The sequence below is a fragment of the Lytechinus pictus genome, chromosome 16 (assembly GCF_037042905.1).
Source record: "Lytechinus pictus isolate F3 Inbred chromosome 16, Lp3.0, whole genome shotgun sequence".
NCBI lineage: Eukaryota > Metazoa > Echinodermata > Echinoidea > Temnopleuroida > Toxopneustidae > Lytechinus > Lytechinus pictus.
The window spans coordinates 4822950-4850787 of NC_087260.1; the positions used below are offsets into that span (position 1 = coordinate 4822950).

The 27838-nt window shown below is 37.6% G+C and overlaps 1 protein-coding gene across 1 annotated transcript in view; it reads left to right on the forward strand.

Moving 5' to 3' along the window:
- The window catches only part of LOC129279371 (uncharacterized), a 42634-nt gene extending 16512 nt beyond the window's left edge, over nucleotides 1-26122 (forward strand). Inside the window, exons 15-31 of the mRNA XM_064111216.1 lie at nucleotides 4053-4146; nucleotides 4640-4759; nucleotides 5824-5912; nucleotides 7149-7311; nucleotides 8081-8271; nucleotides 10871-10956; nucleotides 11750-11865; nucleotides 13314-13394; nucleotides 14362-14490; nucleotides 15144-15205; nucleotides 16026-16124; nucleotides 17683-17859; nucleotides 18942-19024; nucleotides 20571-20654; nucleotides 21635-21740; nucleotides 22683-22824; nucleotides 25286-26122. Of these exons, the coding sequence (XP_063967286.1) occupies nucleotides 4053-4146; nucleotides 4640-4759; nucleotides 5824-5912; nucleotides 7149-7311; nucleotides 8081-8271; nucleotides 10871-10956; nucleotides 11750-11865; nucleotides 13314-13394; nucleotides 14362-14490; nucleotides 15144-15205; nucleotides 16026-16124; nucleotides 17683-17859; nucleotides 18942-19024; nucleotides 20571-20654; nucleotides 21635-21740; nucleotides 22683-22824; nucleotides 25286-25918 (2455 nt within the window). The 3' untranslated portion in view covers nucleotides 25919-26122. The remainder of the gene's footprint in view (nucleotides 1-4052; nucleotides 4147-4639; nucleotides 4760-5823; nucleotides 5913-7148; nucleotides 7312-8080; nucleotides 8272-10870; nucleotides 10957-11749; nucleotides 11866-13313; nucleotides 13395-14361; nucleotides 14491-15143; nucleotides 15206-16025; nucleotides 16125-17682; nucleotides 17860-18941; nucleotides 19025-20570; nucleotides 20655-21634; nucleotides 21741-22682; nucleotides 22825-25285) is intronic.
- The last annotated feature ends 1716 nt before the right edge of the window (nucleotides 26123-27838 follow it).

Genomic DNA, 27838 nt, shown 5'->3' on the forward strand with positions numbered 1-27838 from the left:
CAAAGGTATAAAAAGTTATTAGAATTTTTATTATTCGATTTCTGACGTCATTTGTGAGCAGCTTCCAATTTGTCATGACTTCAATGAAAAAAAAAATGAAAAAAGCTTTTATTGTACCTCCAGTATATCAACAGAAAAATTATTTCATTCCTGCTCCTGAAAGAAAATAATTTTAGTTATCATGAACCCCAAAAAGAAGAGAAATTTGTATGTTATATCTCATTTGCATGTCACTTTGTTACGCATGTTTTGTGAAAAATGAGCTGCTGACTTTTTACTTTCAAGTCTTGCGCATCTTTTGAGACCAAATTTGCGACACCTGGGTACGCGGTTCCGAAATTACATGTACGCAACATTTTGTAAGTGCATCTCAGACCAAAAATTGCTCTAAAACGTGATTTCGTGTACAAAGTCAATGCAAATTGTGTTTTCAACCAAAAATCATAAATGTATGACTATTTTTAGTTTTGCTGGTGTAAATGGATTTATTTTATGCTGTTTATGATCTTAAAAGAGTTCCTGACAAAGTTCTTTACAAAAAAAACAATGAAAAACAATAGGTCAAAAAAACAATGAAATACATAAGAAATTACAAAAACAATATAATACATAAGAAATTGATTTGATATCGCAATTTTTTTCATGTACATTTGCTATGAACACCACAAAGACTTTCTACACCAAAAATTAGAACATTTGGAGCTTTATTTAGGGAGTTTAAGGAAAAAGTGTGATTTGGCATACTAATCACGCATAAATTAGCATAATCAATTAATAGCAATTTGCATGAAAATACATTGATATAGAATTTGTAGATTATATCCCAGACAACCTGCGTTCCAATTTTCGGCATGATCAACGGCCAAGATCTCAAGGGGGGCCTGGGAGGCTCCCCCGGCCATATGATCTCCTGAAATACCCCTGCCTAGTTAGGATTAAAATGTCATAACTTCTTATTTGACATGATATTTTAATGAAATTTTCCAGCAATATGTGCATTTCTTTATTCAAATGGATTTGTTTTTAAGGAAGGGGGGAGTGGGGTGGAATCCTCTTTAATCACAAATATAATTTGAATTTTTTTGAAGAATAACATTTTCTTTGAATCAATGCCAATAAAATGCCAGCGTAGTCATTAAGCTAAATATCAAGTCTGATTTTAAATCTTTGCTTGCCACAGACATCCCTCCTGTGTCTCATTAATTTTATGATGCAACCATAGACTGTTTTGCATGGAATAAGCTGATTGAACTCAAAAGAATTTTTGAATGGTTTACTGTTCAGAAAATCTTTGTGCATACACTATACAATGCGTTGCACCCATCACTATTATTTATGTGTGTATGCACATTAGTTTTGATGCACTCTGTGGCCCATATTCTGAAGTCAGGTTTAACTTAGACCATGGTCTTACTCTGTGCTAAAATTATGGGAAGCCAAAAGTGTCAAAATTTTTATTAAGTTGTACGTTTCTTATGTTTACTGTGCTCTTTCCTGATTCATCGATGGTGAAGACAATCATCTATTTATACTTCCTAGACAATTATGAATGATTTGAGAGCCAAATGAGCTGAAAGACGATATCTCTACCGTTAGTGATTTATGTAACAATTGGCTATCCATATTTAAACCACAACTTTAAACCTGAGTTTAAGTTAAACCCGACTTCAGAATACTGGCCTCAGTGTATTGTAAAAGAAATGTGACTTAAGTTGAAGGTAGCAGTCTGCAGTATGTTACTCTATTAAAACAAAGCGGGCAATTAGTTTTGATGCACTCTGTGTGAATTGTGAAAGAAATGTGACTTGAGTTGAAGGTGGCAGTCTGCAGTATGTTACTCTATTAAAACAAAGCGGGCAATTAGTTTTGATGCACTCTGTGTGAATTGTGAAAGAAATGTGACTTGAGTTGAAGGTGGCAGTCTGCAGTATGTTACTCTATTAAAACAAAGCGGGCAATTAGTTTTGATGCACTCTGTGTGAATTGTGAAAGAAATGTGACTTGAGTTGAAGGTGGCAGTCTTCAGTATGTTACTCTATTAAAACAAAGCGGGCAATTAGTTTTGATGCACTCTGTGTGAATTGTGAAAGAAATGTGACTTGAGTTGAAGGTGGCAGTCTGCAGTATGTTACTCTATTAAAACAAAGCGGGCAATTAGTTTTGATGCACTCTGTGTGAATTGTGAAAGAAATGTGACTTGAGTTGAAGGTGGCAGTCTGCAGTATGTTACTCTATTAAAACAAAGCGGGCAATTAGTTTTTATGCACTCTGTGTGAATTGTGAAAGAAATGTGACTTGAGTTGAAGGTGGCAGTCTGCAGTATGTTACTCTATTAAAACAAAGCGGGCAATTAGTTTTGATGCACTCTGTGTGAATTGTGAAAGAAATGTGACTTGAGTTGAAGGTGGCAGTCTGCAGTATGTTACTCTATTAAAACAAAGCGGGCAATTAGTTTTGATGCACTCTGTGTGAATTGTGAAAGAAATGTGACTTGAGTTGAAGGTGGCAGTCTGCAGTATGTTACTCTATTAAAACAAAGCGGGCAATTAGTTTTGATGCACTCTGTGTGAATTGTGAAAGAAATGTGACTTGAGTTGAAGGTGGCAGTCTGCAGTATGTTACTCTATTAAAACAAAGCGGGCAATTAGTTTTGATGCACTCTGTGTGAATTGTGAAAGAAATGTGACTTGAGTTGAAGGTGGCAGTCTGCAGTATGTTACTCTATTAAAACAAAGCGGGCAATTAGTTTTGATGCACTCTGTGTGAATTGTGAAAGAAATGTGACTTGAGTTGAAGGTGGCAGTCTGCAGTATGTTACTCTATTAAAACAAAGCGGGCAATTAGTTTTGATGCACTCTGTGTGAATTGTGAAAGAAATGTGACTTGAGTTGAAGGTGGCAGTCTGCAGTATGTTACTCTATTAAAACAAAGCGGGCAATTAGTTTTGATGCACTCTGTCACCTCTGTGTGAATTGTGAAAGAAATGTGACTTGAGTTGAAGGTGGCAGTCTGCAGTATGTTACTCTATTAAAACAAAGCGGGCAATTAGTTTTGATGCACTCTGTGTGAATTGTGAAAGAAATGTGACTTGAGTTGAAGGTAGCAGTCTGCAGTATGTTACTCTATTAAAACAAAGCGGGCAATTAGTTTTGATGCACTCTGTGTGAATTGTGAAAGAAATGTGACTTGAGTTGAAGGTAGCAGTCTGCAGTATGTTACTCTATTAAAACAAAGCGGGCAATTAGTTTTGATGCACTCTGTGTGAATTGTGAAAGAAATGTGACTTGAGTTGAAGGTGGCAGTCTGCAGTATGTTACTCTATTAAAACAAAGCGGGCAATTAGTTTTGATGCACTCTGTGTGAATTGTGAAAGAAATGTGACTTGAGTTGAAGGTGGCAGTCTGCAGTATGTTACTCTATTAAAACAAAGCGGGCAATTAGTTTTGATGCACTCTGTGTGAATTGTGAAAGAAATGTGACTTGAGTTGAAGGTGGCAGTCTGCAGTATGTTACTCTATTAAAACAAAGCGGGCAATTAGTTTTGATGCACTCTGTGTGAATTGTGAAAGAAATGTGACTTGAGTTGAAGGTGGCAGTCTGCAGTATGTTACTCTATTAAAACAAAGCGGGCAATTAGTTTTGATGCACTCTGTGTGAATTGTGAAAGAAATGTGACTTGAGTTGAAGGTGGCAGTCTGCAGTATGTTACTCTATTAAAACAAAGCGGGCAATTAGTTTTGATGCACTCTGTGTGAATTGTGAAAGAAATGTGACTTGAGTTGAAGGTGGCAGTCTGCAGTATGTTACTCTATTAAAACAAAGCGGGCAATTAGTTTTGATGCACTCTGTGTGAATTGTGAAAGAAATGTGACTTGAGTTGAAGGTGGCAGTCTGCAGTATGTTACTCTATTAAAACAAAGCGGGCAATTAGTTTTGATGCACTCTGTGTGTATTGTGAAAGAAATGTGACATGAGTTGAAGGTGGCAGTATGTTAGTCTATTCAAACAAAGCGGGCAATGAGTTGATTGTCATTATTGATTTTGTTTGATAGTCTTGGCGTGAAGGTGCCCACGATTGTGGAACAAGCCAAGTCATCGTTAGCAGAAGGGAAATGTGTCGTTATCGGACTTCAGACCACAGGAGAGGTACCTCAAAGTTATCATATTCTTTAAAAATTTTCTTATTTTTTAGACATTTCTTGGGATCATCATTCATTTGGGATAGAAATCTTTCTGGGTCTGTTTGTGTTGTTAAACCTACTATTTTCATATTATTCATTTATTTATTAGAATATATTCAAACTTGTGTATAATTACAATAAGCAAAATGCTGTTTTTCATCAATGTTCTGATGAAATATGGAGTCACAATATGACAATGAGCTTCAATATTATACTCAGAAAAGAAATTGTACTGACAAAAACTGTAAACCCCCCCCCCCCTCGTACTAAATAAATAATCCCCTCGTTTAGGGCCCGATTTGCGCTTGTATCGAATCATGGAATATTCTTGTGAAATATTTGTTTTGATATTCCTTTCTGAGACATCCAATGTAATATAAATTTTTGCAAAGAAAGCAGTAATGTTTGCCATCTTTCAGGTAAGACTGGTATCATTTCTCTTGTGATCTTTATTACAGGCAAGTCTTGACAGTGAGATGACGAAACATGATACCACTCTGCCTGGGTTTGTGTCCGTTGCCAGAGAAATATTGACCCGTTTCATCCAGCAACATTTTCCAACTTCAGTCGTACACCCAGTAAGTGATTTGCCGTTTAAAGGTTTTTGAACAAATCAGTTGCATGTATCCATTGAAAATGAGTCTTCTCATGTCCTCAACAAAGGGAAACTAGATATTTATTGTTTTGTATTCTGGGGCCCGTAACACAAAGGTTAGCAATGATCGAAGAACATTTTGCTACGATTGATTGCATTGACTACAATATACAATCAATTGTAAAAATCAAGCGTACGATTATTCGCTAACATTTGTGTTAAGGGACCCAGTTTTGACTTTGTGAAAGAGGTGATATATTGTGATAATTGTGGATACATGCTATGTTTTGATGAAGATGGTCATGCATGTCTCTAATTGAACTGAATTGAAATGGTTTTTCACAAAAATTTATAGCAGCCGAAAGCTGAATGGCTAGATATATTACAAAATACACAGAATGTACACTCAATAATCCAAACAAAAATGTCATGTAAATGTAATAAAACCATTGGTGTAAAATTACGTTTTATGAAGTGAAATTGAAAGAGAATGGGGTATAAGAGACAACAGTAAACTTTTCAGATTTGTAACCGTAATATGATAGTTAAAGATTTCATAATTTCACAAGGGTTTGTTCACAACAATGTACCTGTTGTAGATCGATGATAATATGGTGACAATAAACTTGATTTTAAGTACTTTCTCATGAAATAATTGTTTGCTGCAACTACATTCTTGTACCTTTAAGAATTCAACTTAGCATAAGCCAACCTCACAGAGAGTCCAAGGTGTGATGTGAGCCCTGGGAGGTTTTTTTTTTCAGGGGATGCTGATGTCAATTTGGCAAAAAAAAGGGTTTCACTACAAAAATTAAGGTTGTCTTGGTTTTTTTTGACAAGCAAAAAAAAAGTGTTTCAATATAAAACGTAGGTCCTTTTGGTTCTATTTATCCATGTGTCACACCTATGATAATTCCAGGGGTTACTGCCTCGGGAAAATGATACATGCAGCACCCCCCCTCCCCCTGGGAAATCTTTGGGGTGCTTCAGTATCCCCAGCACCCCGGCTTCTGAGTGTGATTTGCAATTATATGTTCTGTCCTTCAGACTGGTTTAGAGCCTGAACCTGATGAATGGAGCTGTAAAGCCAAAGAATTGTTACTTGGATTCGTCCAGCAGATTGATTTGCCAAATAGGTATTTTCATTTGTTTTTCTCTCCTTCTCTATTCTCTAAATATCTAACTGAAAGCTGTTCAACAATGTCCCTTCATACACCATAATACATTATTCTGCATGACTTTTATCTCATATATTGTGTTATTGTGTCCTTAGCATATGCTGCTTCAACTGTCTACTTTCAACTGTCAACATGTATAATTTGATTTTAGCTGAAATTTCTTGTCTTCCTATGTATTTTCCTTAAGCGCTTAGAGACATTCTTTGTGATAAGCGCTATATAGATGATGTTAATTATTATTATTATTATGTAACGTTACTTGGAAGAGAGGAGGGGAGTTGGGAGATATTTCATGAGGCTCCACCATGTCCCTTTTGGTCCTTCCCTCTTTCGTTGCCCTTGAGGTCTCCAGCGTAGTGAGGCCTTTGTATGTCTAGCACTGTCCATGCGCAGTGTGTGTCCCAATCATTTCCACCTTCTTCGAGTTATTTCTATGATTATGTGATTGATCCTGGTTATTTCTTGCAGTTTTTTGTTTGATATTATTTTTGGCCATCTTAGGATCAAAATCAAGTGTAGACGTCTACCTTCAAAGCCCCTCAGGTTTGACTATATTGGTGGGGTTTTTTTAAGGTCAAGTCCACCCCAGAAAATGGATGATTTAAATCAATAGAGAAAAATCTAACAAGCGTAACGCTGAAAATTTCATCAAAATCCGATGTAGAATAAGAGAGTTATGACATTTTGAAGTTTCACTTAATACTCACAAAATAATTATATGCACAGTTTAGTCACATGCAAATGAGAGTATCGATGATGTCCTTCACTCACTATTTCTTTTGTTTTTTATTGCTTTAATTATACAATATTTAATTTTTTACATATTTGACAAGAAGGACCAAGTTGATTGAACCATAAAAACAATGATCATTCTACATCTTCAGTGAGGAGAAAACTTTGTTTCACAGGACAATTTACATCCGATTTTGATTAAATTTTCAGTTTTATGCTTGTTGCATTTTTCTCTAATTATTCAAAACAACTTTTTGTTAGAATGGACTTGTCCTTTAAGAAAACTTCATCTAATACTTGCATCTTCCAAAAGACATTCAAATTCTAACTTTTTGGTGTTTGGTGGAGTCCACATTACTACATCATAGACGCCTGCATCCTACAATGATGTATTGTATCTTGTAAATGATGCAAATAATGATGATCATCAATAGTCCCTGTGCTTTATTTGTTTTATGGCAGTCCTCTGGATGATATCATAGACCAGCTTGGTGGAGCAAGCTGTGTTGCCGAGATGACTGGTAGGAAAGGCCGAGTGGTCAGGGTCAACCCTGGGGGATCCGCTGTCCAGTATGTCCTGAGGTCTGGTGAATCAGGAGATGTGGACAGTCTCAATGTCCAAGAGGTATGACCAAGGGCAATAATAATAACAATGATGATAATGAATAATTATGCTAATGATACACAGTTCTATGTCACTACGAAAATCCCTCGTTAAAAAAAAATATGCCACAAGATTACCATGCATTACGTACATGTGGGGTACCAAACCAGAGATAAAAGAGAAAAGTAAAAATTGACATCTATAACTTCAAGTTAAATATTAACCAACTTTGATCAAGTTTTACAGAAGAATCACCTCACGAATGGTCAGAAGCTAGTAGCGATCATCTCAGATGCATTTACACTCATGGTATCTGTATCCATTCTGATACTTCGGTAAACAATCAAGAGAACAATGAAAAATACAAAGTAACACCAGCTGGTTAAATTTTGATGCATATTAACCAACTTTGTTCGTCTTTTAACAGAGGAATCACTTCATGAATGGTCAGAAGCTTGTAGCTATCATCTCTGATGCAGCGAGCACTGGTATTTCTCTCCATTCCGATACCAGAGTACCCATCCAGAGAAAAAAATGAAAAGTAAAAATTGACACCATTAAAAATAGGATAAATATTAACCAACTTTGTTTTAACAGAGGAATCAATTCATGAATGGTCAGAAGCTAGTAGCTATAATCTCCGATGCAGCCGGTACTGGTATTTCTCTCCATTCCGATACCAGGGTACCCAACCAGAGAAAAAAAATGAAAAGTAAAGAATTGACACCAATAACTTCAGGTTGGTTAAAAATAGGTAAAATATTAACCAAATTTGTTCATCTTTTAACAGCGGAATCACTTCATGAATGGTCAGAAGCTAGTAGCTATCATCTCCGATGCAGCCAGTACTGGTATTTCTCTCCATGCCGATACCAGGGTTCCCAATCAGAGGAGGAGGGTTCATTTGACCATTGAGCTACCATGGTCAGCGGACAAGGCCGTTCAGCAGATGGGGAGATCACATCGCTCTAACCAAAGCAGGTGAAGAATGATGATCAGGGGTCCACCATTTCATTAAACTCTTTATAATAACAGATTTATTACAGTTAAAAGCTACTGAAATAGTTAGTTCATAATAGTTTTTTTTTCATTTTTTTTGTCTCACCTGCATAGCAGAGTGAGACTATAGGCGCCGCTTTTCCGACGGCGGCGGCGACGGCGGCGGCGGCGTCAACACCAAATCTTAACCTGAGGTTAAGTTTTTGAAATGACAGCATAACTTAGAAAGTATATGGACCTAGTTCATGAAACTTGGCCATAAGGTTAATCAAGTATTACTGAACATCCTGCCTGAGTTTCATGTCACATGACCAAGGTCAAAGGTCATTTAGGGTCAATGAACTTAGACCATGTTGGGGGAATCAACATCAAAATCTTAACCTAAGGTTAAGTTTTTGAAATGTCATCATAACTTAGAAAATATATGGACCTAGTTCATGAAACTTATACGTAAGGTTAATCAAGTATCACTGAACATCCTGCATGAGTTTCACGTCACATGACCAAGGTCAAAGGTCATTTAGGGTCAATGAACTTTGGCCGAATTGGGGGTATCTGTTGAATTACCATCATAACTTTGAAAGTTTATGGATCTGATTCATGAAACTTGGACATAATAGTAATCAAGTATTACTGAACATCCTGTGCAAGTTTCAGGTCACATGATCAAGGTCAAAGGTCATTTAGGGTCAATGAACTTTGGCCAAATTGGGGTATTTGTTGAATTACAGCCATAAATTTGAAAGTGTGTTGGTCTAGTTCATAAAACTTGGACATAATAGTAATCAAGTATCACTGAACATCCTGTGCGAGTTTCAGGTCACATGATCAAGGTCAAAGGTCATGTAAGGTCAAAGAACTTTGGCCACGTTGGGGGTATTTGTTGAATTGCCATCATATCTCTATAAGTGTATTGGTCTAGTTCATAAAACGTGGAAATACGAGTAACCAAGTATCACTGAACATCTTGTGCGAGTTATAGTAGTTTTCAAAATCAGCACTGCTGCTATATTGAATCGCGTGATGCAGGTGAGACGGCCAGAGGCATTCCACTTGTTTTATTATACTCTGATAGGGCAAATATTTGCATAAACATTTTAACAATGATACAATTAATAATGATAATAATAATAAATAATAATATAGGATTTGTATAGCAAACGTATCCACCTTGCTAGGAGCTCAAGGCGCTCCTACATGTATATTACCCTGGCTAAGCTAGTCTACCGATTCTGGTGCGCACAGCTTTTTGAGGAATTACTCGGTAGGCCTATACAGGGTGTTTCAAACAAAAGGCAACACATCCCTAGAGTGGCCATGCCCCACACCCACCAGCTCTCGCAGTTCATTATAGAAATGGTCTTTATGAAACGGGACCCAGAGGGCTGCTAGGTTGGTGCCATGACACTTACAATTGCTCCTAACAAAAACTTTAAGCCAGACGTACACCCAACCCCAACTTCAATCCTTTTTCTAAACTCAACCCTAATCCTCACAGCATTCCGAACCTAAAACTCTTCCACAACCCTTACCATATTTTTTCTGAGGAAATAGTGTATAAGCGATTGTCGCAGGAGTAAATGTCGCGTTATCGCCAAGCTGCTTTCTCAGAACAAGACACTTCTTCTGGACATTTCGCATTTACTACGGGGAAACTCTCTACAACGCACCAATTCCTTTGAAAATGCAAGTCAACTCACAATGGAGAGCTGAGAGGCTTTTGTCGAAAGTTGGTGGACCGACACAGCATCGGAATCTCTTGATTCTGGACAACGACATATTTGCAATTGTGTGCACGGTGCAACTCTTCGGATGGTCTGCTGTCCCAGTCCACCAACTTTCGACAAAAGCCTCTAAGCTCTCCATTGTGATTTTAATTGCATTTTTAAAGGAATCGATGTGTTGTTGAGAGTTTCCCTGTTGTAAATGTGAAAACTACGTATTTGCATTCAGTTGCAAGTATTTACTATAGATTTGTGATTGATAGATGAATTTCAAATTCAGTATTAAAATCAACGCGATTAATGTTCTAAGAACCATACTAGCTATCAATTGCAAGTCGTGGGTTTGACTTTTGGACCTATGTGATTGATTTTAACTCAAATAATTCATATTTTTTATGAAACAGGCCAACCAGACATTAATTTGCAAATTTGCAATTAGTTGCAAGATTAATTATTGATTGTAAGGTATAATATTGACTTTTGATTGATCGCAAATTCTTCTAAAGGACTTGGATATTATTACCCTTGCTTTAGCCTCTCAGCCTTCTATGGTTTGGAAACATTTGAAGGAATAGCCAGGTAGCACATTGTGGATCAATTCCTTGCCAAAGAAAATTATGCCATTGATGGGATTCAAACCTACGACCCTCTGTTTGTCACATTTCAGACTTGAGTCTGCTTTCAAACTTAAAAAAAAAAAAATTCTTCTGTAAACATATTTTGTGTAGAAAATGTCTCATTCTACATGATTTCAACAAATTTGATCAGTTGCATCTCCTATTCTATGAGCTCCCTTGTACCATATCTGTAAAGGGAAATTTTCCCCAAGTTTTTCCTTATCTTTCATTCTATTTCAGTGGCCCGCTATATAAGCTGTTAACCACAAACCTTGGGGGAGAGAGAAGGTTTGCATCAGCTGTAGCCAGGAGGCTTCAATCCTTGGGTGAGCATGAATCATTTGTGATGATGTTGAATAGTTCATATTCAAAGTGCTGTATACTAAAATTGTGGTTTAAGAATGGATAGGCAATTGTAGCACAAGTCTCTATCAGTGCAGATTCAATTCATTAGCTCATTTGACACTCCCATGCCCCCACCCCGTCTGGGCATTATACTTGCAACGCAAAATGTTTTCGTTGCAACATGTGGTCACTTTTTCCTTTGAATCTCCTGCATCTTTTAAGACCGTTTTTTCTTTGTCCGGGTATGTGGTTCCGGAGTTGCGCATAATTTTGTATGTGCATGTCGCACCAAAAAATTATCAAAAGACATGAATTCATGTACAATTTCAATGCAAAATGTTATTAGCCAAAATTCATAAATGTATGAATATTTTTGTTATTACCGATTCAAATTGATTAATTTTATGCTATTTATGATTGCATGAATGTCACTGACAAATTTCCTTGCAAAAAACAATGAAAAACAATTGGTTGAAGAAAAAAAAAGGGAATAAGTTTAGATATAACTTTTTGGAGGTACATTTGCTTAAAGCACTACAAAGAGTATCCAGACCCAAAATTAGCACATTTGGAGATTTATAATCATAGACAAAAATACAAGTTATACGAACATAAAGGTCATTGATTTTACATACAAATGAAAGTGATCAAATGGAATTTGAATTTGTGAAATTCACTGCAACAGTAGAAACAATAATCTTGTCCCGGCTGTATGTAAAATTTTTGTACAATATGTCTTTTTCATTTTTTATTTACCATTTATTTCTTCTCTAGGTGCTCTTACTCAGGGAGACAGACGAGCTGCTACCGGGGCTGACCTGACCCAGTTCAACTTTGACACACCTTACGGTCGTTCAGCGCTCCGTAGCATGTATCATGCCATCAGTAGGGTAAATCACATTCACCACGAAACAGCTTTTTTTTTCTTTTTTTTTTACAACAAAGCAGCTTTAAGCCCAACGCACACCGTTCAAACCAATTGCACCAAGATCCAATGCAACAAAATCACAGATTGTGTGCCAACCTGCAAAAGCTGGACCCGCTTTGTTGCAGTAGGATCACTGACCAAATCTCGGACATTTGACGTATCAAATATTCCTGTGATTTTCCGCGAGTTTGCTCATTTCAGCCAATCAGATTTGTCCTAGACGTTGGCACATGGCCAGTTTTCTGCACTTCTGCAGCGCAGACAACATACGCGCAAAAGAAGAGGACGCCATGAGATGCAGCGCGCTGCAGAGCTGTTGCAATGTGTGCGCTGACCTGTGATGCGATTTCACCGAGATGAGATTGGCAACTTTGTTCCAATTGGATCCTAGTTCAATCGCATATTGTAGTGTGCGCTGGGGTTTAGATCACAATTTCAGATTGAATACTTTCATTAAAGACATAGGTTCACATTACAAAGGGCTCATCTTAAAAAATCCTACACTTTGATGTGTGTTGTAAGTATTATATTGTTCATATAGGGAAAAGAAAACTGAATTCATGCAGACATTGTCAAGATAAATGTGGCTGAAAATCATCATTTCATCTCCTAGGGAGATTAATTGTAACACATTGTGTAACTTCTGAAGGTTTCCATGGTGAAAAAGAATAGTGTAGTAGATTTCATGGTACACTGTGTATCTTCCTTGGGCAAGGAACTCTACGTATGCAGTTTTGGGGGTCCTTTTTAAAGGTCAAGTCCACCCCAGGAAACTGTTGATTTGAATCAGTAGAGAAAAATCGGACAAGCATAATGCTGTAAATTTCATCAAAATCGAATGTAAAATCAGAAAGTTATGGCATTTTAAATTTTTGCTTATTTTTCACAAAATAATTATATGCACAATTTAGTCACATGCAAATGAGAGAATTAATGATGTCCCTCACTCACTATTTCTTTTGTTTTTTATAGTTTGAATTATACAATTTTTCAATTTTTACAAATTTGACAATAAGGACCAACTTGACTGAATCATAAAATGTTAAACAATGGTAATTCCACATGTTCAGGGAGAAATGAAACTTTGTTTCACAGGACAATGGGGAGAAAATTAGAATATTTCGTATTTCATATACATGTAATAAAATACAAAAGAAATAGTGAGTGATGTCATCAATTCCCTCATTTGCATTATGACCAGGATGTGCATATAACTATTTTGTGAAATGTCATAACTTTCTTATGTTACATCCGATTGTGATGAAATTTTCAAGGTTATGCTTGTCAGATTTTTCTCTTTTTATTTATACATGTATCAACTTCTTGTTAGGTTGGACTTGTCCTTTAACCACTGAACCAGTAAAGTATTATTTTCGAATACAATATGTTTTTTTTTTGTCTCTATGGCAGAGAGAACTTGTTGGAGGAGTACCGTTAAATCTCATGACGAGAGGAATGATGGACTTTACTTCCTTTAACGATCATATGAGGGTGAGTTTGAGATTACTTTGATATTCCTATGGGGTAGGGGATTGGGTGATTGGGGATAGGTCCACAATCTTCAGGGGAATGTTTCATGAAAGAAATATTCAGTAAGTTTTGTCTCGCCTGAACGAAGTTCAGCAGAGACCTAGTGATGGCTTTTCCTGTTGGTTTGTTAGTCTGTTGGTCTGTTACAGAAGTGTTAAAAGTTTTTGTTCAACACTTCAACTTGCTCTCATTTCTTTATTTCTGCGTCAATTTTCATCACACTTGGTTCAAATGATCCTTGGGTAACACAACATGTGTGTTGTTAATGACGATCGGGTCAATGGTCATCTAGGGTCAAAAGATCATAATGCATGTTTCATTGATCACTAAATCAGGCGAGACTGGTGGTTTGCGAACCACCATGTTGTTGGATATTGTTATAACCTACTGGGAATCCCTGCATGTGATTGGCTCTCCTGGGACCGTTTACACAAATGTGTGCAATTAATAGTACGCTTGATTTTCACGATTAATTATACATTGATAGTCAATGCAATCAATTGTAAAGAACAGTGTTGTTCGTTGATTGCTAAGCTATGTGTTACGGGCCCCTGATCGGTGGATGACAATGTCTTATCATCCCTGAAAAAATAAAACATCAACAAAATAAACAATCTCTTGTTGGACCCTGTAGAAGAAAACTCAGGAACGGAAGAGAGAGAGAGAGAACTAAACCATGGGAGCTCTTGCATGATTTATGTCAGTTTCATTTTCCATGTTTTACTATTTTTTATTGCAAATGAGGAATATTTAAAAAAAATTGAATCTTGTATTACTGACGTTGCAATGCCTGAATTACTGACACTGCACTGCTGTTATGTTACAATGTTTACAAAGGTTATAAATTTGTAGTTTATTCTTGCATAGAAGCCTGATCCAAGACTGTATCCAGCATTTGGACATACTCAACTTGTTTTTTTTTTCATAGGATTGCCTGGTCCAGATGGGCGTCGCCAGCGTGATAGACACCAGTTTAGTCATCCAGGATAAGGATCAGAGTGGCGTCGGCAAGTTCCTCAATCGTATCCTCGGACTCACCGTGGCAAGACAGAACATGGTAAGAACAGCATGGTTGTTTCCTTCTCTGTCCATCGGCATCTGTTAAACAGACTAAATTTGACATTTTTGTCCTTAAAAGTGTTTTTTCACCTTCAGTTATTTATTGACCATCTACATCTATTTTTTGATGGATCTCATATAAAAAGAGTGATTTATTCAAATCAATGTTATAGATCAGTGGCGTCGACAAGTTTCTCAATTGTATATGGCTAAACAGAACATGGTTAGTATAGAGAGGGGGGAGGGGTAGGGGTTCTTTCCACCAGCAGTTGTCCACTGGCATCTGTTAGCACCGACTGAATTTGGAGATTGGTGATTGGCTGAGAAGCACCAGTCTCTGACTGTTATTATGGCAACTGTTACTATGACAACTGCCAGGGAATGACTGTTTGTTGGTGCTGACAACTTTCATGAATTAGGACCCAAAAGATGTTAGCAACAAACTTTTACCATCCTACTTATTTTAACTGGGGGGGGGGGGGGTCAAATTGACAGATTCCTCAGATTTTTGCCATTGATTGCCGCTAAAATGTCCATGCTCTTAGAGCCAGATTTAAATTACAAGTGTAGTAGCAACAAATTTCTACATCCATCCATTCATTCATTCCTTCATTCTATTTGTATATTTGTTTGTTATTCACTGACTTCTAGATCTTCACCTATTTCTTTGGGGTTCTCCAAGCAGCCATTGCCGCAGCAAGGAAGGAAGGGAGGTGAGTCTGTGGTCTGTCTAATTTGTGGGTGTTAGAGTGATGATTTCAGCTTTTTTTTTAAATCTTCAGTCTGTGGTGTCTAATTCAGGGAAGTGAGAGTTCAGCTTGACAAGATGATTTCAGCTAGTTTTTGGTTTTTTGATTTTCAGCATAATTACAGCTTAATTTAACTTTTGTCTGTATGAAAGTGTGAGCTCTTTTTTTATTTCAGTTATTTTCAACAATCTTTAGTGTTACTGATAACCATCTAATTCAAGAGTAATACCATTTGGCATTGGGATATATGTATTATAATTTTTGCCATGACATGTAGCAACTCAATTAACGTTAGATTAGCATGGCCCCTTGAACAAAGATAACATGCACAATTGTGATGAGTTGCTTGTAAAATAAAAAATAAGAAAAATCTCAATAAGTAATTTGGAGATTTCTAGGAAACAAGGTTCCCTCCCTGTCAGGCAAATCAAGAAAAAAATGTTTTGATTTTTTTTCCAATCTGGGAAAAGTCAGGGAATTTGATAAAAATACCTCAAATTAGGGAAAAGTCAAGGAATTTGATTGCCCCCCAAAATTGAAAGCACAACATATTACAGTGTGTTTTACACTGCATATAGTTTAGGGCAACAGCATAGGAGGCATGTGCAATTAGAAATGAGTTGAAGTGATTGTCACAGAATTTGAGACTTCATCAGAGGAAAAAAGGGGCATAATTTGATCGAGAAAGATGCTGATAATGCACGCCTTCCATACTCTGGTCTGAAAAATTGCTTCAACTTTAGGTTTGACTGAATGAAATATATATGATATTTTGCGATTGCAGATATAACGAAGGACTGGTTGACATCATGGCATCAAGTATTGAGATGGTAGGGAGCCCTCGTCCATTGTTCACCGATGCCAAGACAAGCTCTCCAGTCAGGTGGGTAACCGTCCTTTAAAGGGGATTGAACTCTGTTTGTGGATTCTCATTGACTGTGTGTTATAGATAGCTTGTCTTGAATTGTATATTTTGAGACAACATACAGGGGAAAAATAATTTTTGAATAAATCAATGTTTTGAGAGGAATAGTACTTGTCTGGCTACTTCATAACCTTTTTTTTTTTCGGTTGGTTGATATTGGTTCTTAGCTGAAGAATATATTCACTAAGTTGTTGTACATTATTGCACCTTCAAAAAGGTCAAAGGTCATTCCTGTGTTGAACCATTGTGAGGATGTGTGTGTGTGGGTGTGTGTGTGAAGACTGCTGTATATTGGTAAAAGTGACTGAAGCACACTATTTTAATAGTATAGAAGGCAATTGTTTATACTTCAATACATGTACTTGAAATGTATATATTTTTTTCCAAAAAAGTCACTGAAAATCAAAAGTTGAATACCAAGGCACAGGAAGCACAAGTTAAGTATTTGATTGCACAGACCATTTGTACATGTGGGCGCACATTTGCCCGTATTCTGAAGTCGGGTTTAAATTTAATCCATGGTCTGACTCTTTGCTGAAATTATGGGAAGCCAAAAATGTAATGATTTTGTTAACTTTGTATGTTACCTATATTTACTGCACGCTTTCATCATGGTTCAATGGCGAAGAAAACTAATTCAGTTATTATTCATAGACAGAGAGCCTGTTCAGACCGGCAGAGATAGCGCGATCTAGCGCGCGCTAGATCGCGCTATCTCTGCGGTGTGGAAGGTACAACGTCGTTTCGGTCCGCCCAACAGCGAGCCACGGCGAGCCAAAACGGCGTGCCACTGGAGCACCTCTTGGGGGTGGTCCACGAGAGATAGCGCGGTCTAGCGCGCGCTAGATCGCGCTATCTCTGCCGGTGTGAACCCGAGCTACGATAGCACGCCGGAAGTCACGCCGGAAATACATGCACAATGTATACAACGCCATGAAATAAACGTAGGCCGGCTAGCATAATAGGCACAGCGATATCGAGCTCTCAACTAACTAGTACGGGTTCGTAATAGCGCGCGAAATCTTTGACCGCTCTGACCTCATGACGTCACGCGTCATGGCAACAGGACCTCTCAAAAAAGGGGGTGCTACGATAGACCGCGCTATCTCACTGCGGTGTGAATCCGGCGAATGCCAATGGGCGGACCGTGGATCGCGCTACAATAGCGCGATCCACGGTCCGCCCACGGTCCCCCCTTGCGGTGTGAACAGCCTCAGATACGCATGAATGTCCCGAGTATGAGATAAATCGATCCTGTAATATTAAAGAGTTGTGTCACAGTTGGCTCTCCATAGTAAAAACCATGACTTTTGACCAAAGATTGAATCAAACCTGAGTTCAGAATACAGGCCATAATGTTCAATCTAATCAAGCATAAGAACCAGTCTTACAATCAAGCGCAATTGTGTTGCGGGAACCGTATGATCTCTCTCGTTCTTTTATTGAGGTCAGACAATTTGAGATGGTTTGAATAATTTTTTTTGCTATCCCTACTCTCCCTTATCTCTGAATATAGTCATGTTTCCTTAGAGGTGGACCGTGGTATGAGCTGGGAGGCAGCCGTTAAGAGAGCAGATAATTTCCAAGGAAAACATGATGGTTTCTATCGTTCAAAGAGAGAACAGTTTGGTGGGTACATGTACCTTCTTGCCACAAAGAAGCAGAACTCGACCCACTTCTACAAGATTTGTAGGTGAGAAACTAAGATTTATGATTATTATCTATATAGAGTGTTTAAGCGATGCATCGAAAACGTGTATTTTGGTCTGCATCAATTAACCGCCTGTTCATTACGAGAGTAACTTATGATTTTCATTACAGATCGAGCATGCGATCTTATACACATAGGAGTAATGCCGAAAATTTGTTACAAATTATAATTTCCTCCTATTAAAGCATCTTCATTCACTGTCTATTGTCCACGGCGGACTGCATTTGCATAATAATGAGTCAGAAAGAAGAGGATCAAGGGTATTTGAATTCCAGTTCATTGTGATTTAGCCGTGAACCAGAATAGCCTGGTGGTTTAGTCGCTGCCCGGAAAGCAGTGGATGGCAGGTTCGAATCCCACTGGTTCCAATTTTTTGTGACTTATGATTTTCATTACAGATCGAACATGGGATCTTAAACACATAGGAGTAATGCCGAAAATTTGTTTACAAATTACGAGAGTGTATTGAGCAAAGGACCGAAATCCAACAAATATCCAATAGGCTACTGTACAATACTTGCTATTAAATATGAGACCTTATTGAATAGTCTAATGAGACCTTACACTGATGATGATGATGATGCACGAATGCATGAAAAATACAAGGAGTAAAACAATAAAACTTTATTTTGATGTCATAATGAACTGTATGTATGTCACATTTCTATGATCAGAGTTGATCGTATGCAGTGGGGCTATATCATGCTATTATAATATATACATGTTATGAGTTATATCTGTGGAATATTTGATATATTTTGAGAAGTGATGTGATTATTCGAGGGTATCGTGGTCTGGTGGTCTTTCATTCCGGGGTCATGGGTTCAAATCCCAGCCATGGGGTGTTCCCTCTCGGCAAGAAATTTACCCAGGTGAGGTTAATTGTTACATGTACCTGGATGGATTAATCCCTTGAGTAGACTGTTGTTGGCCAATCTCTCATAATTAATGTGAAGGCTTGGTGTCACAACATGCATGCATGTATTTATGAAATACACAAATATATGACGAATCAAATGAATCTCAATGAAGCTACATGTACTTCCTCTATTTTCCATGGTTAGACCCAATACTGGTGTGTCAGGGTTTGATGAAGACATCTCGGAGCTGTTGATGCGGTACCAGCCGATAAACAGAGAGGATGCAGGTAAGATCAATCAATCAAAACTGCGATAAAGTCTCCATATGTGACCTGCCACCCCAAAACTGACTATAAGTCGCCCAAAAGGAAAAAGAAAATGGAGATTCTTTATTGAGCTTGAAAGAGCGGTTCTATGACAATTGCTCCTATGGGAAATCTGTACGTTAAGCCAAACATAAAATCCCACCTCCAAAACTAAATAAACCCTAATCCTTATCTCTACATTACTCTGAACTAAAAACTCTATTACAATCCTAACTCTAATCCTATGCCCTCTGAGATATAAAGACCGAAGCAATTGTCGCTGGAGCAAATATCGTGTCTCCTGAAAAAGCACATCTTCCACTTGAAAATGAAATTTGAATTGTAAAAATTGATTGCATGTCAAAGAAATTCAGGGGGAGCTTCAAAGAATGTAGAGAAAAGAATGTTGGAAGTTGAGGTTTCTTCAGCATGAGATGTACGGTACACAATGTGCAATCTCAATAAACCATCCAAGCAGTTCAGAAAGTGATGTCAAAGAAATTCCTCTATTTCATCTTTCATTTAACTTAACAACCTAAAAATTTGACATTGTGAAGAAGAACTACTCTGTCAAACAAGCTAATTTTTAACTTTTTGAAGACAAATGACTATTTTAGCTATTTGCAGTGAACCTTCGGTGGTGACTTATTGTTTGGGTGGCAGGTAACATATTTTTGACCCAGTAAGCAACTTTATTTTCTTTCAATAAACATTGTATGTTAAGAAGTCAGATTACATACATTATTAGAATAAATGTATTTAGATGGTCCATTTTAAGATAAAATCTTTGTGCTTTTTTCTCATACATATCATAACTGCAACTTTTTTTGTCATTGTAAGTATTTGTTACCTTTCAGGCACAGTTTTACTTACATGTAGCCTGAAATAATTGTTTTGTTTTTTTCAAAACGTATAAATTCCTATTTTCTATGACTAGTGTTTTCCATGCAATCACTATTATCAAGTCAAATGCTTTTGGAAAACAAATTTCGAGAACATGCCATTAATTTATAAATGCCTTTATATTAAGAATGCATATGATGAAAGAAATGTGCTTGTGCAATGTGTTTACTGAATTGTTGAATTTCACTGACAGGAATAAATATAAAAAACAACTGTATTATCATTATAGAATTATACCGGTATATCATTATTATTGACCAATATTCCAATACCAATGCTTTCATCTGTTGTTATATTTTCTGCCACCAATACCCAGTCTTATGTTTCACAATCTTTTTATTCAGCATCCCCTCAACTCTGGAACAATCTACCACAAAATATAAAACAAGCAGATTCAACAGAATTTAATCCATGTTAAAAATCTACTTTTTCCTCAATTAGCTTTTTCCCATTAGCATATGCAGCCCCTCAAGTCTCTACAGTCTACTGTGAACTATACATGTACAGTATTACTAAAATTTTATACTGAAATTCCTTCTCTTTCTATTTTTTTCTAAGCACTTAGAGACATGTCTTGTGATAAGTGCTATGCAAATAATGTTAATTATTTTTATTGTTATTTTAGAGACACCATGGAAAGACTACTACGAGAGATCTAAGGATCATTGTATCCATGGACCAAGATGTAAACATGCATCCACCTGTAGAGGTTAGTCTCTCCTTTTAAACCTTTTGATATTCACTCAAATAGTGCAATGGCAACCAAACTTGGGTGATGGATGCACTTGGGGTCCATTCGTGTTATGGTGGCTTCAAGGGTCACGTAGTAAGGTCAAAGGTCATCTTCTAGAGCCCTCAGCTATACTGCACCCCCAAATATATTTAACCAGCACACTTGAAAATTAACAGTGCAATAATGTCATCTGTATCAAAGGGGTGGAGTAGGTGCAGGAGAAGGTAAAGAGGAGTAGCATTTCATGAAATTGCCCTTCTCAAATTTTATTTTTTAATACGTTCCATACCAGTTATTTCACCATGAGGTTTGGAAGCAGTTCTGTTGCGTGGCAAAGGAGATCGCGATATCTCTAGTTATTTTCACAAGAGGGCGAGACAAAGTATTGCTAATGCCTTATTTGTATTGGTCATTTACAAATGGCGTGTTCAATGTGAATCCTACAAATACACCAAACTGGTTAATTCCTTTGATGGGGGCATCGTGGTCTAGTGGCTATTACTCTCGTCTTCAATCTGAGGGACGTGGCTTCGATTCCCAGCCATGGCGTGTTTTCCTTCACCAAGAAATTTGCCACGTTGTGCTGCACTTAACCAAGGTGAGGTGAATGGGTGCCCGGTAGGAAGAATGCTCGAGCACCTAGGTAACCGAGCTAAAGCCGGGGTAATAATAAGAACAGGGCCTGCTGGGAGGGGGACGCATTTACTCCTGCGACAATTGCTCCGTGCTTAATTTCTTGTAAGATGTAGGGTTAGGGTTGCAGTAGGATTTGATGTTAGGTTTAGTGTTAAACCCATTGTTGAAGTTGGTCATTCGATAAGTATGTGGAGTGGAGCAATTGTCGCTGAAGCAAAGGTAACGGAACCACTGGTGGGAGAACAGTTTTCGGAACTGAAGTGGCTACCCTGGGTAAATATGCTGTTATTTACTGATCTCGGCTCCTCTCCTTCTTTCAGTTGGTGCACGTTTGTATCAGCTGGATCTGATCTGCGGTGGCACTTTGACCCTCATGACCTCACTTGAAATCACCCTGCAACACCACGCAGGAAGACTTCAACTCAGGTTCGTACATTGGCAATTCTGTGCAATTACTTCGATATTTTTGCAAGGGGGTAGATTTTATGAAATACTGTACAGCATGTCTTTCAAAAATCAAAAGCTATTAAAATAAGCTCATCTGAATGAGAAATTCTTCTTCTTCATGCTGTGAAAAAAAACCAAGTTGTAGAATGAAATAAAAGATGAGATGCATTAGTCTTTTAACCCTAAAATGGCTTGGCTATTTTTATCTCTAAAATTATGAATATTTCTATTTTAACATCAAACCAACAATAATCCCAAATTAATCAGTAATTATGGCTACAAAAGGCTGTTTAAATTTTCCCGTTTTACTAGCTTTTGATGTGATAATTTTTGAAAGATAGGTTGTATTTCATAAAACCCAGCCTTTCGAAATATCAAACTAATAACAAAGATGGCAACATCATTTATTCAGTATTTCTCAAATGAATGTAAAACATTCATTTTTGTCTATACAATGTATGTTTTCATAGTCTTTTCTACTCTATTTTTCTTGCTGATATTCCTACTTCTTCCATTTCTTTTGTGTATCATAGTCTTTCTGTACCCCCTTTCCCTTTATTATATTTGCTATTTTGTTAAAATTTTACTCTGTATTTATATACATGTAACTCAGCCTTTGGCTGCTAATTGGATTTTATTGTAATAAGTACCATTTATCTATCTACCAGTGTGTTTTGGCTCAGTTGCAGTCGGTCGAGTGTCCGTCTCACTACTGGGAGATCAGGAGTTCAAGCCCTGACCACATCAGACCAAATGACGTTCAAAGTTGGGAGTTGCTACTACCCTGTTTGGCGTTTAACAATTTAAGGGATAGAGCAATGTCGATCCGGCGCTGCACAGTGGCTGCCGGGCCCATAATCAATTGGGCAAAATGAATTTTCACAGTAATTCTATTTCAGGTATTTTATTTTCATATTTCAGTAAAACAGAGAGTAACATGCGAGTCGTCCGGGTGCAGCTGAGTAACGGGAAGCGAGTGATTGGCGTGAGGTATCCCAGCATTCTCATACCCATAGCGGAAGACGATCTCAGAGAGAAGAAAGCTCTGGAGAAGGTTCAAAGTGTAAGTTGCATGTCGCAAGATTATTTCTAGGGTCGTTTCTCAAAGATTTAACTTTTTCCAAAAGAATGGCACGATATTAACTTGAAAACAAAAATATTAAAGAGAACGTAACATTTTTATGAACGGAACATGTTTTAAAGAGAAATTCCAGTAGTTGCAGTAAACACTGATTTCATGAGAAAGTCTGTAAAACCAGGCTTAATTGTCAGTATATCATCGAGGATCTAGATCTGGTACAGTTACATAAACTGAACTTTGAAATCTTGAAATCTACGCTGATAAATGTTCAGACTGAACTTCCCCAACACAGATAAGCGCACGTGGGACAGTGTATAATTATTGCTTTGAGCGTCGGGCCCGACGCTCTACCCGAATCCTGTGCTTATTTGCTGATTTCTCAGCAATTACACAATTTCTTCCAGAATCCTTTGGCACATGCGTTTTATTTATACAAACAGACACTTTGGTGGTCATTTCATTGGATTCTGTACGAACTCATTTTGATATCGTTACCAAAACTAGCATTTACCTTTAAGGTTCAAACCTCATCATCAGCCTGAAAATTATCAACAGAGTCATTGGTACATTTTGGATATCAGGTAAATTTGAGATTGTACATGTAGCTACATATTAAGATTACAAAGGTATCTGATACGGGGTGAATATAATTTAAAAGGAGTGAAAGTAAAAACAACTTGGTTGGTGATCAGGGGAGTGTTTCATCAACATTTTCATCCGACAAGTTGTCAGATCTGACATCTTCCTCTGATGTTGATTGGCTGAGAGGTACTGTTACTATGGTAACTGTCGGATAAAATGGGACTTGTCGGATAAAACGTCCGACAAGTCCTTTCATGAAACGCCCCCCTGATCAGTAAGGGGTTAGGTTAATGAAATACGAGTAGAAAGCATTATTTAGTAATTGTACACCTGTTGGTTGAGCTAAGAGTTAACTCAAATAAGACTGAGGGCTGGTTTAGCAGGCCCATTTGCCGGGGCTTGAATTGCTCTGTGGTAAATTCCACACACTAATTGAATGACCAACTTCAACCCTGGATTTAACACTATACCCAATCCTAAAACAAACCCTAAACCTAACATAAAACTCAGTTGCAACCCTAACCCTACTATCTTAGATGAAATAAAGCACGGAGCAATTGTCCCTTGACCAAATGTTGTGTAACTGATTCAGCATCTTCTTGAAATTTCTTGCGATGGGTTCATAACGGGAAAAGATCGTTCAGGACATTTTTCAGGCCCTGTGAAACCTTTAAGACCAATTTGTGACCACTTTTTAAATGGTTCAAAAATTGCCCATCACTTTTGTTGGTGCATGTCAGACCAAAATTGTTTAACGATGTGATTTCATTTACGATTCCGGCGCAAAATGCGTTGTTATGTTGCATATGCGGATCAGTGCCCACCTATTGTTCCCGCGTTCGTGCGTACGGTCCTGGGGATTGGTATAAATAGACTACGTTATCAGAAAATGTTCGTCATTTGATAAAGAGTTGCAGCGGCACTCGGAAGCTCGTGAACTTGTAAGGTAGTGAACACTTTGCGAGAGATCACAAATTTCCTAGAAAGCTAGTGAACAATTTTTGCGAGAGTGATCACGAATTTCCTTGTTGACCATAGTAGATTGCGGGACAAATGAATACCCTCTAGCGATTAATAGTTATATACATGTAAAAACATACAAATATCATACAATATTTTGAACATAAATATACAATTATAATCATGAGTCATTAAGGTGAGATTAAAAAAAAAATAGGTCTCCCAAAAAGCCTCAAAGGCTTTGATACATTGCAATTTCCTGGCTTCCATTTAATTAATAAAACAAACCTTTAATTTTATAATGCAATAATGATTACAATGCACCTCGGAATAGATTATTTCTGTATATACATGTATGGTGCCATGTAAATACCTATAATTATTATCATTATTATGCATTGATCAGCATGAGTAATTAGTTATGAGATTGGAACTTCCAATTCCATAAAATAGGAAACTTTTTTCTATGTTTGACTTCCATTTTACTCCATAGTTGCGTATATTTGTCCTTTTATTAACTACATGTAGAAAACAGACATGATATTAGGAAGGTCCCACATATAAGGGATCATACTAAAATGTGGGGGTGTCGTGGTCTAGTGGTTAAAACTCTCATCTCTCAATATGAGGGACATGGGTTCGATTCCCAGCCATGGCATGTTTTCAATCAGCAAGAATTTTACCCACATTGTGCTGCACTCAACCAAGGCGAGGTGAATGGGTACCCGGCAGGAAGAAATTCCTTGGATGCTTGAGCGCCTATGTGGGCAGTGAAGCTAAAACCAGGGTAATAATAGCAGTGCTTTGTATCCTTGGGCAGAAAGTGCTTTATAAATCCAGCGTTTATTTTTATTATTATTCAATACTTAAAAAAGAGAGCTTATTTATTTCTATATTACAGAAATTAGGAATAGGGCCATCATCCATCTCCTCTCCATTGGGCCCCTTAGTGGCCAATCACCAAGAATCTACCTCTGACCCCACTGCCGCGTCAAAGGTCATCATTGTTGAGGACGAGGCTCCTGTCCAAGCCAAGTTCGTCTCCAAGGCCATGACCCCTGCTCCGACACTAACAAGCTATTTCAAGGTCAAAGAGAAGCCTGTTTCCATGGATTCAAGCTCAGATTCTAAAGAAGTAAGTACTGATGATGACGATGTCAGTGGTGGCAAAGGTGGGCACTGTGAAGATGGCAGTAGAAAGAAGAGGAAGCTTGGCGATGCGGTTTCCGAAGCAAGCAGCGACGGATCCACCCAAGATGGCCCTGGACCAAAGGAATTTGCTGCTACCTCTGTCAAGAAGCCTTTGCAGGACAGTAACAATGGCAGCGTGCTCACTTCGGGTAGCAGCCGCATCTCGGCGCCTCCGGTGAAGAAGTGCAAGAAGCAGTCCTCGCTCTTGAACTCATTGCAGAAAGGAGGGGAGAAGAAAGTGGAGAAGAGAGTCATTTGTCCTATATGTGCCAAAGAGCTGCCTCATGGAACCATGAACAAGGACTTGAATAAACATATAGATGCTTGCCTAGCTGCTCAGTAGAGTTGAGCATTTAAATGGTGTATAAATCATGGGCTTCCTTTTCATACCTTGATCGTTCTATGTGTGATTTACATTGGATATCAGTTCAGTGGTTTCTTAACCATAGTAAGTACTAAGTATCTAAATGTACTTGTAAGCTTTCTTAGAGTCAAGATATATTTTGACATGACGTAGTGACTTGGCTGCTGTTCAGTTTAAATTTTTTTTAAATGATGTTTTCCGTATTTTACATTTCATCGTTCAATTCAAATGTATTCATTAATATATCATGCAGTTGGATGGCTTTAAAACAGAGCTGCCAAATCTTTTTCAAGAACTGGGAATTATTATTATTACTATTCCATTGGTTGAAAGCAAGTTGCATTTGATTTTCAAATTGTGTTCGACTGTGACTGTTTCTGCAACAGGCCCAAAAACTTATTTCACTTATATGAGTGGATACCAGGCGCGACCAAATAATCACGTAAAAACGTTACGTACGTAACACAGTAAGGGTTCAAAAACACTAAAATACTGAAAAAAGGGTATATATTTCGCTATGAAAGATACATGTTTACGGTCAAATTTGCGAGGGTCAAAAGACCAAAATGCTTTCATAAAGGATGTCCTCATTGCCCCAACACTATGTGTTTAGAGTCCGATTTGAGCAAAGTGTGGGAGGTGGGTCGGTACTAAGCCAAATTTAAGTAAAGGTAAAGCTGACAGTTGAAATATTGCTGTACTTGTTTAGGTGGTCAATTCAGGGATACTTGTCAAGGGTACCGTTTTGTTTCAAATGCTTGTTAAGGGTAGGGTTTGCATGCCAATACTTGTTTAGGGGTGCATTTACAGAATATAGAAAACACTTGTACAGGGGTGCATTTTCAGAATATGGAAAATACTTGTTAAGGGTGCTGTTCAAAACCCCATGGTCGCGCCTGGTATCCACTCGTCAGTGGAATTGGCCCCCCTGGAATTTCACCTCATATTTTCATTGTGCCTCTTTTTGCAAGTTTAGAAATTATCTCACGATGTGTTTAACAACTTTTTTTTTCTGGGGTGGTATTCTATTTTCAAAACATGGTTGTGGGTATGCAGTGAGTTGATAAACATGTTTTGATTATGGGGTTCAGAAAGCCTTGACCTTGTGTGACCAAAAATACATTGAAGCTAGAAATGTGCTTCTGCAGGTGAGCGGATCGACACAACCTTTTACTTTGATCATCCCCTTTCTCTGGTTTTTGTGAAAATGCACAGGCCTTAAAACATGACTCCTCTTTCTTGAGTCAAACAGCGCAAGGAAGCTGCAACATGATAAGGTCGGTTTACCAACCATGCAATGAGTTGATAGATCGTTTCCCATCTGTATAACTTGGTTGAAAAGCCAACTGAAAACGGGTTTTCGAACATGTTTCTAACTGGCAAGAACAAAATGAGGAACATAGCCTTTGTCTTGCTACTGATAATAAGCTAAAATCAAGGATATGTTTTTTGAGGCCCTACCGAATCTGGAATTATAATTTGAAGTTGTCAACCTAGAATCAATATTCATGCTGTTTGATAAAATTAATTTATTGAGTTATTTAATCTGTATTGTAAAATACTGGAGGTTCATGTATTTGCCACATATATTTTGTTAGGTTGTCGACTCAAGGAATGTCTGACAGATCAACTTCGTTTTGGGGATATTAAGGTCAGAGGTTCAAGGTCACAGAGGTCATTGTACACCTTATTTAAAATGCACTGTTCTTGTGATAACTCAATAACCCTTTGACTTATTAAAACTTCAAACTTGGGTCATATTTCAATCCAGTCAAAATATAGAAATAATCAAGGCAGGCAGTTTTGAATTGTTGTTAAAGAATATGCCTTATATGTGCTGAATGTTTCTTGTGTTTTTAAACTCAGGATAATTTGCGGAAAATGAACCGCCACATTTGC